This window comes from Phoenix dactylifera, chromosome 2 (genome assembly GCF_051530095.1).
Source record: "Phoenix dactylifera cultivar Ajwa chromosome 2, Ajwa_hap1_PhDact_Kaust_v1.1, whole genome shotgun sequence".
Lineage (NCBI taxonomy): Eukaryota > Viridiplantae > Streptophyta > Magnoliopsida > Arecales > Arecaceae > Phoenix > Phoenix dactylifera.
In genome coordinates, this window is record NC_143191.1 from 4616021 (window position 1) to 4626022 (window position 10002).

Sequence of the window (10002 nt, forward strand, 5' to 3'; positions counted from 1 at the left end):
CCCGACGCCCGCGGAAATTCCTGCGCCTTCTCGCCCGGCGACAGCCGCCGACTTGGAGCCGACGACAGAGAAGACGAACGGCCGCCGTTCCTCTGTCGTTAAGTCCACGTCAGCACCGCAAGTGGTCTGACCGGCTACTTCCGGTCACCTCTCGGAACACAGAAAACTTTGAGCCCTCCAGCTCCCAACCAAAAACTATTGGGAGCCGAGCAACAGTACCAAAACATATTCCCTGCCACGCGTCATAATATAACTGGTAACGTACACCAAATACGGTGAGTTGGACCAATTCCTTGGTGCCTTTCTCCAAGGGCTTGCAAACTGGGTAGTATAGTTAGGCGCCGTGGAATTTTTCCTCACAACGGATACGCTGAGGAGCGACCGTACGTCCACTCTTCGCCCCCGCTCCCCCCCCCCCCCCCCCCTCTCCAACCCCACCTCCGTCTTTAAATTCCAATCGCCCCATGCCTACTTCTTTTTTCCTCTCTCCCTACCCTTCTTGCCTTCTTTGCGGTGGTTTACTTCGCTTCGTTCCCCTTCCGATCTCCCTCGGCTCCTCTCCCTCCGTTTCGGGTCTCTTGGTTTGTGTCCCCTCGCTCTTCCCCCTGACATATTTCTCGAGTTTTTCCGCTTTTTTCTGTGGATTTATGGTCTTTTTTAGGATCTTGATTAGTTCATAGGTGAGTTGGAACCAAGTTGATCAAGTGGAGATTTTTCTTCTTGTAAAGTTCAAGATTTAGGGGGAATCTAGGTTTCTTTTGGATTCTCTGACCTGGATCTTGGTCCGAGATTCGTGGATTCGTGTTCTTTTGAGTGCTGATTTGTCCGAATTAGATACACGTAGCTCGTTTGATATAAATCTGAGCTCAAGTTCGTTTTCTGAGTATACTTCTGTCTTTTCCTTGGTTTTATTGCTTAAAAATGAAAACTTTGATGCAGATCGTAAGAAGAAGGACCTTTAGGAATGGACGGCATTCGGGAGCCGGGGCTTCGGAAGGTGGAATCGCATTGCTCCATGGCGGAGGCCGACGACTTCGATCTGTCGCGGCTTCTCGACAAGCCCAAGCTCAATATCGAGCGGCAGAGATCGTTTGATGAGAGGTCGCTCAGTGAGCTTTCCATCAACGTGAGAGCCCTTGATAATTATGAGAGCACGTATTCCCCTGGATTTAGGTCGGGGTTCGACACGCCGGCCTCGTCGGCCCGGAACTCGTTCGAGCCGCACCCGATGGTCGCCGAGGCCTGGGAGGCTCTCCGGAGGTCCTTGGTGTATTTCCGGGGGCAGCCGGTGGGGACGATCGCCGCTTATGATCATGCATCAGAGGAGGTGCTGAACTATGATCAGGTATAGTATAGCGCCCGTGCTTTTTTTTTTTTTTCATTTTTTTTTCATGCTTTTTTGGGTAGCCTATTAGCTCAAACAGTTCTATTGAAGATGAAAATCTCATTGGTAATGTGTGGGGTCCAATAGTCCCACATCAGAAAGACTCGTTTTAGAGCATTGGGTGCCGCACGTGCCCCACGAAAGCGAAAACAAAATCGGGAAGGGGCCTGAGCGGTGCGTGCGGCGTGCGTACGGGCCCCAAAACCGGACAATATGTGGCAGGAGAGCCCTGTGTTCTCTCCTCATGGGGCCTCCACGTGGGCACTGGGTGCCGCACGTGCCCCGCAGAGGCGGAGGCGCGACATAATGTGACCCCAAGAAATAGCATCTTGTCATAACTCTGGAAATTAAGTCTTGCTGAAAGAATAATATCAAAAATGCTGTTTTTTTTTAAGCTGATATCTTTTCCCTTTTTTCCTCCAATCATCATTTTGCTCATTGTTATTCTAACTATATGCTTGCATAGCTTTCATGATATAGATGCTTTGTGACTGTTTGAAGTCTTTAAGCATTAATCTTGGATTTGTTACCTATTTAGATTGCTTAAATTTGTCCTTTTAGTGAAATTTTAGTAGAGAGGGGGAAAAAAATCTTAGCAGGGTCCAATTAAAATAGGTCTTGTCTCGAGGGTTCCATAAATGCTCATGGATTTGTTAGGTAGCTATCTGCCTGAGGCTTCCGCAAAGCTTCTTATGGTTTTGGCAGATTTATTGGAGGAATCATTGAGAAAAGGGGTCAATTATTGCTTGAGTAGTTTGCTTCTGATAGCTGAAAAACTAGTTGTTCTGATCACTGCTTTTATCTTGTATATAGGTGTTTGTCCGTGACTTTGTACCAAGTGCACTGGCCTTTCTAATGAACGGGGAACACGATATAGTTAAAAATTTTCTCCTAAAAACTCTCCACCTTCAAGGATGGGAAAAGAAGATAGATCGTTTCAAGCTTGGCGAGGGTGTGATGCCAGCCAGCTTCAAAGTCCTCCATGATCCTGTTAGGAAAACTGATACTCTGATTGCAGATTTTGGTGAGAGTGCAATTGGAAGAGTCGCACCTGTTGACTCAGGATTCTGGTGGATAATTCTTCTGCGTGCCTATACAAAGTCTACTGGGGATTTATCTCTTGCAGAAACACCTGATTGTCAGAAGGGGATGAGGCTTATATTAGCTTTATGTCTGTCTGAGGGCTTTGACACATTTCCAACCCTGCTCTGTGCTGACGGATGCTCAATGATTGATCGGAGAATGGTAAGATCATGCACAGCTTTTTGAGTAATGAAAATGTTTAAGCAACTTGAACATTGTTGCCAGACTAATTGATTTTTTCTCTCTCTAGACTAACGTCATAGATTTATCCATTGGATAGCATTATTATTTTTAAAAATTGCACAAGAAGTATCATCTCCAAAATGATATTTTTCTACATACATATTCTTTATGATCTGTAACATCATTATAACTATTTCAGATTATTTTTAAAATATTGTACAAGCAGTATGATTTCCACAATCTTGGTCAGGATATTTTCCTGAATTTATATTCTTTATAATCTGCTACAACATTATATCTGTGTCGATTCCTATCTGAACTCTGAAGGGTTCCTGTTCCCAATTTTGAATTTTCATAATATATATGCCCTCTTTCTCCCATTAATATAATTCTATGATGCCATAACCATAACCACCAAACCTTCTCCCAGCAATTTGGCTTTATGGATCCCCATTCGTCAGCATTCCTATTTAGTGCTGCGGTGCTGCCTGATGTAATGCCATGATGCATATATCAAGTTCTAGCTTTTACAAAGCAAATTCAACCATTTACGGCTTGCTGCCAAAAGTATAATTTACATATATATTTTATGCTGGATCACAAAAAGCTATATTCTATTTCTCATGTTCTTGATCTATCAATGTGTTCACGAGATTTTTATTGAGCCATCAATAAGTTATGAATGATCACAGTTAAAAATAAAGACATTAATTTTTGGCCTGTTGTTTATATGTCATCAAGGATGATCACAGTTAAAAATAAAGACATTAATTTTTGGCCTGTTGTTTATATGTCATCAAGGCAGTTGCTGTTTTCTAATTACCAATAATTTATTAAACAAGTAATAAGTAGAGGATGTTTGTTTTCTTTTCCCACAGCTTGTCCTTGTAGACCACTTGCAATGTTATAAGAATGGCTGAATATGTTGGGCATCACGGATCCTTGTTGCCTATTTTGAATATACTGTCAATCATCATATCTTATTGGGCATATACTGAATGTATCATTTACTGCATTCATTTGCTTAATGAAAGTGATTAGGCTTGCCTCGTTGTTATTAAAAAAAAATCTGAATCATCATATCTTAGATTTCTTGAATACGAGTTTCATGCATGCTTCTACATGTGTCTACATTGCTTCATTTTCCTGAAACACAAGGTTGCTTCTTAAATTAGCTGGGCAGAAAGTTGCAGCCAATCCCCTCACCTCCCCCTCCCCACCAACAAAAGAGAGAGAGAGAGAGAAACAGTTCTAGTGTAGTAGATACGATTTGTTTTTACAGCAAGTCTTTGCTGAGAGACTATATTCTTGACTTCTTAGAGTCTGGCATGTGAATGCTTCTTGCACCAAAATTTGTCTTATCAAATGTCAAAGATGGGCATTAAAGGGGGAACAGGAATGACAAGGGTTCAATTGATGGTGCATGCTGCTGTGTGCCATATCTTCTGAGGCTGTTGTGGGCAGCATGCATATGTGCCATGACACCTTGCACATGGCAGGGTATTGACCTGTGTTTCCCTGTATTAACAGGTGTTAGTTTGGCATGAGTTGGTATGACTTGGTACAAATGAGCAATACTGAGCAAATGGCTTGAACAACGGTGTAATGTATGGTCTTTCAAATAACTACACGAAGTTCTATATCAGGGGAGGAGATAGAGGAGCTGCATCCAATCTTGACTTACTAGTTACTAGCCCTGGTACATAGGAAACATAGATGTGATATTCTTTATCAGAACTCCAGAAGTAGGTTTCTCTTTTTCAACAAGATGCACATAATTCTTTTTTGTGGTGTGTGGAAAGATTGTTTGCAAAAATTTTACATAGATGACTCAAATGACTAGGTCTCACCATGCCTTGATACCTTTTCTCCTAGAAGCAGATTATCCTCGCTTTACCAACTTATAAACATTTAGTTATCAATTCTTTAAATGGAGTCCTACATATTCTAAAGGCAAGCAGTTCTGAGCTTTGGTGTCACCTAGTATGAATTGTTCATACTAAAAGCCTGAAATGAGGCTTGTCTCTGGATATCTGGTACTTGAATGCTGAAGCTTATCAAATAGACAAGTAATTCTCATTATTCTGAACCGTGGCTGTCAATAGAGCTTATCTCCACTATTTTGGTAGGCCTTATGAAGGTTACTTTTCCATTCATGTCTAGTTATATCTACGAGGGGCTACGTTATCTTGTATTGCAATGTATTCTGTTTCTTAACCAAATATTCTATGCATGACAGCTTTTCTTGAAGATTAAAGATTTTCATCACTTTATTGTTGCCTTGTCTTTATATCATCCTTCAATAAAAACTATATTTTTTATTTCTGAAAGTTTAGTCACAATATATAAGAAGATGTTTTTCCTCTAGGATTTGTGCTTCACTTTTCTACAAAAACAATAACAAAATTACCAACCTTAGTGCTGTCCAGTAAAATTGTATCTTCAGGCTCACTAATCATCACACTTCGTTTTATTTTTAAGAAATGGAGGGAGACCCACCCACAATTTAACCACCCAAGCGCAAATACTTGGAGATGCACTCAAAATCTCTGGTTGCTAAGCAGAGGGGTGTGACCATTGGGACAAGCTTCAATTCACATTGCACTTCAAAAGCTAGTTGATCTAAATTAACTCTTACCTAAGGGTGTAAACAATCCAGTCATCATAGCTGCTTAAGTTTGCACCTTATAATTCCTGGAGTCTATAAGAAAGCTAACTTTAATAGTGGTCTGATTGTAATAGCTATTCTATGGATTCTATCAATTTAAAGGAAATTTGTGTATCCAGATCTCAATTTTTAGAAATGAAACGGGCCTTTTTAGGTCCTTAAAAATGGATAATTTTCACAATATATTGGATGTCCTAGTGGCTACTGCTTGGCTACGAAACCTTGGTAGCTGGAATCTTCTACTTAAGGCAATGCACTTGCTCAAGAATCTTCAGAATCTCGAATCGGCACTTGCTTCTGAAACGCTTTCTTACTAAAAGTGTTTCTAAAGTATTTGGTTCCCCAAACCCGCTCTCACATCCACTCTTGATTCTGGCAGCTAAGTGTAAAACTCAATGACCAGGAAAACTTCATGATGGATTTTCCTTCTTTTTCCTGTGTAAGAAAACAGAGGAATTCTAAGATGGTAAAGTTGAATTCTTTGCAATCAAAGGTTCATTAGATGCCCATCGTATTTTTCTAAATGTCCTTTATAAACAGGAATGCAGAAATATTCTTCCATCTGAGAAATGACAAGTCGTCAATTTATTACCTTATATGGGGTAAGAATGATCTTTTCTAAGACTCCATATGTGTTGAGGATCTCAATAGTATCAATCAACCTCACTGTTAGATAATTTGGATTTAGAAAATTATCATGTAGTGCTAGAGGCAGCCAATCAATGTGCTTGGTAATGTTAAAATCACCATGCTTAGTCAAGTGAAATAACATGAGCCTTTTACTTTCTAATTAGTTTCATGCTTCCAACAATGTGCTAAATCATTATAAATTGCTGGTTAAAGAAATCAGAGCATTGCCTCTCATCTGCTTCATGTCTTGAATGTTCTAAATTTCTTAAAAAAAATTGATAATTGTTGATTTAAACAAAATTGCATAGATATTCTGATTGCACTAAATGTGAATATATTGTTCTGCACTGAGCATCTGAACCAGAAAACAAATATTGCCTGATAGGTTTCTTGGTAAACTATCGCTTCCAAGATCCAGCATTCCTCGTACTGCATCTCAGTTTTGTTCTTTCATTGATGTTCTTAACTTCTTATAAATGCATCCATCCTGAGTTTCTTGGAGACTAGGAAATGTATTTAAATGTATTTTAGTTACTAGTTTCATGATTTTCCAATTGCTGTACACAATAATTTATGTATATCTATTAGAGATATTACACACAATTTTATCTTTTGGTTTGCATCCTCATTTACTTGTTCTCTTGACATATTAATTTCAGGGTATATATGGTTACCCTATAGAAATCCAAGCTCTTTTCTTTATGGCATTGAGAAGTGCTCTTCCAATGCTTAAACATGATGCGGAAGGGAAGGAGTTTGTAGAGCGAATAGTGAAACGTTTGCATGCTTTGAGTTATCACATGAGAAGCTATTTTTGGCTCGACTTCCAGCAATTAAATGACATCTATCGCTATAAAACAGAGGAGTATTCTCACACAGCAGTTAACAAATTTAATGTTATTCCTGACTCTATTCCTGATTGGGTTTTTGAATTTATGCCTTGCCGTGGTGGCTACTTTATTGGAAATGTCAGTCCTGCAAGAATGGACTTCCGATGGTTTGCATTAGGTAACTGTGTTGCGATCCTATCATCTCTTGCTACCCCAGAGCAATCTGTGGCTATAATGGAACTCATTGAAGAACGCTGGCAAGAGCTAGTTGGAGAAATGCCTCTGAAGGTAGCTTATCCAGCCATTGAGAGCCATGAATGGCGGATTATAACTGGTTGCGACCCCAAGAATACCAGATGGAGTTACCACAATGGAGGATCTTGGCCAGGTTAGTGCATCTGTAAGCAAATAATTCTTCTGCTGTGATCAGTCTGGTAACTCAAAAAAAAAAAAAAAATCTTTTCCTTTCCAACCTTCATCAACTATGAATTTGTCTTCAAGCCAATTTAAGACAAGGATTTTACTGTAGATTGCCCTGCTGTTCTCTACAATGCTATAAGGTCTTGAAATGACCTTACGATTGTCCTTTCCTTTCTAAATTCTGGGCATGCTCTGTTTCGAATTTTTGCCATGGTATAAGATCAACAAGTACTTTTTAAATCAATATTTTCCTTTATGAACGTCATCATATTTGCCAAGGTTTCTCGTGATGTCCTTTAAAACAAGGATTTTAGTGTAGGTTGTCCTAAACAAATGCCAAAAGCTCTTAAAAAATCATAGTTTTGCTTCACTCTCCTTTTCTGCTATTCGTGCAGTGCTTCTGTGGCTGCTCACTGCAGCCTGTATTAAGACAGGTCGACCACAGATTGCCAGACGAGCAATAGAGCTTGCAGAAAGCCGGCTGTTGAAGGACGGCTGGCCAGAATATTATGATGGCAAGTTTGGAAGGTATGTTGGCAAACAGGCCAGGAAATTCCAGACTTGGTCCATTTCTGGTTATTTGGTGGCTAAGATGATGCTGGAAGACCCCTCCCATCTTGGTATGATATCTTTGGAAGAGGACAAGGCAATGAAGCCACTGATGAAGAGATCTACCTCGTGGACCTGCTGATGAGAGCCTCCTCAGGAAAGGAATTTCCTGCGCCATTCTTTGCACTGGTTCCATGGTTTTCATATCTTTCTTGCCCTTGAAGAGGCTTGGGTCTGTACAATATAGTCAATCATCAATGTTCAAGTTCCCAATAAAGGCGAGTGTTGTTAGCACAAACAATTGGATCACTTTGTAATAAAGAAGAAACTCTTATTTACAAAGTAATGTTTGATCTCAATGCAGACTCGACTTAAATTGGCCTCAGCTTGTGAGATGAGTGCTCCATCATCATAATCATTATGCCCTTGTCTGCTTCAGCTGCGAAGTGATGATGCAATGTACTCAGCTAGTCAGCTGCAATCTGAAACCACATATGATGAAATTTTATGCCATTTTCCTCGACTGTGCTCTATGCAAGAAAACTGCATCAGATTAGCTTATCCAGTGCTTATGGAGATTATCCATAAAGCTAATGTTGTTTAAATTTTTTTTTTCTGTGGCATAATTCTGTCGCCTGTCTGATTTTTATACATACCTTATTTTAATTAAAATACCTTCTGATTAGTTCACCTTTTGCTTTAAGAGAGAGACAACAAAAGCACATCACCTCAACGTGAGAATAGAGTGATCAGATTAGAAACGTGGCAATCAACTGGTTCACATCTATTCATGCTTGCTCTTATGTGCATCATTTAGTCATCAATGAAGCCCATTATGTTGTTTTGGTTATACTTCCATTTTCCCACTTGTGTACTTAGCTTCTGAAGGACAAGGAGATTGATTTTATGAATGTAGTCGCTATTAAAGAAGAGAATTTGTATTAAGTGCCTCACGGATGGAAAGGTGGCAATGTTTCTGTGCCAAAAAAACAAAGAACAAAAAAAAAAACAGAGGCCACTAGTAAAGGCACAGAGTAATTTTCTTTCCACAAACGGGGTCGGATGGCTGGATTTCTGCATCGAAGGTGATTCATATCCGTAGACACAGGCTTGAAATAATTGGCACTAGTGATTTTCCCAAGCCATAACACAGTTTTATGCTACCTATTCACCCTTTTGCTGAAAGTTTTGTGAGTGCTAATAACATCAATCCATACTTCTCATTCATGCTCTAAGCTACATACAGACCCAGCTTGTGAAGTATTGGATGTGTATACCACCATGCCACATCTCTTATTCGCATGCCACTGCAATGCTAGCAAAATCCAGAGGAGGGATAGATTTAAGGGACTTACACTTTCTTATGAATATGATATCATGCTGATGAAAAGTTGGTAAGATATCAACCATCTCCTAACTTTTTAATATAAGAATCGAGCTAGTTCTATTTAAAACAATTGATTGATGAAATCTGCTGCTCACAACATGACAAAAACATGTGTTAGAATCAACTGTGAGGACCACCAAATACCTGAAAGTTAGAACAGCAATATTATCAATGCAAAGGGGCCTTTTTTTTTTTTTTTCCGGTCCGTGAGATCTCAGAACATTTTTGTTTCAAATGGCCTGCATCCAGTTTGCCTATTAGCTACATGCCTATACCATGTAAACAGGCAGTATTTCCCATAGTTTCCCAATTGTATGGCCGCCATTAGTCAACTGCACCATGTTCTATGGGCTTACCTCTGTCCTTTTCCATAAAATAACCAAGATGACCATGTATGCATAAATTGATTTATCAGGATATGGAGTAATTATTATGATCTCAACCAATATTTTATAACCAAGATCATGAAATTTCATCTTATTTCGTAAATCCAGTACTATCATAATGTTGAAATGTTACTTATTAGATTAATTAATAATTAAAATATTTATTTAAAATAATGAAACTTATTTGCAAACTATCCGTTATTTTGAGATTAGGGGTTTATGGTGACCAAATTAATAAGGATCAAGATCAATATATACATCATACAAACTGAGATCTCGAAAAACCCTAATGCTTGCATGACAGTGCATGCTTGGTCATCCAGAAATTTTGGATCCTTCACAAGGGAGAAATTATATCTTATACAGTGTGCACCACATGCCACATGGTAGTGTATATCATCAATCAAAGTGGCTCATTCCTACGGACTTTATTATTATTATTGTTCCTATAGCTCAATAAAATAAGAAAACTACAAGTTTCG

General features: G+C 39.3%; 1 protein-coding gene across 1 annotated transcript; it reads left to right on the forward strand.

The window, feature by feature from the left end:
• The first annotated feature begins 335 nt into the window (after positions 1-335).
• On the forward strand, positions 336-8106 carry LOC103702659 (putative alkaline/neutral invertase D). Its single transcript, XM_008785176.5, has 5 exons — positions 336-581; positions 940-1345; positions 2198-2629; positions 6608-7166; positions 7594-8106. Exons 2-5 carry the CDS (start codon positions 965-967, stop codon positions 7887-7889), a joined length of 1668 nt encoding a protein of 555 aa, XP_008783398.2. The 5' UTR covers positions 336-581; positions 940-964; the 3' UTR covers positions 7890-8106.
• The last annotated feature ends 1896 nt before the right edge of the window (positions 8107-10002 follow it).

Bases quoted from the DNA above. Each gene is read 5' to 3' on its own strand.
- LOC103702659 (XM_008785176.5), top strand. From the start codon at position 965: ATGGACGGCATTCGGGAGCCGGGGCTTCGGAAGGTGGAATCGCATTGC. The intron at 2,630-6,607 runs GTAAGATCATGC...TATTAATTTCAG, and splicing joins CAATGATTGATCGGAGAATG to GGTATATATGGTTACCCTAT. The intron at 7,167-7,593 runs GTTAGTGCATCT...CTATTCGTGCAG, and splicing joins CAATGGAGGATCTTGGCCAG to TGCTTCTGTGGCTGCTCACT.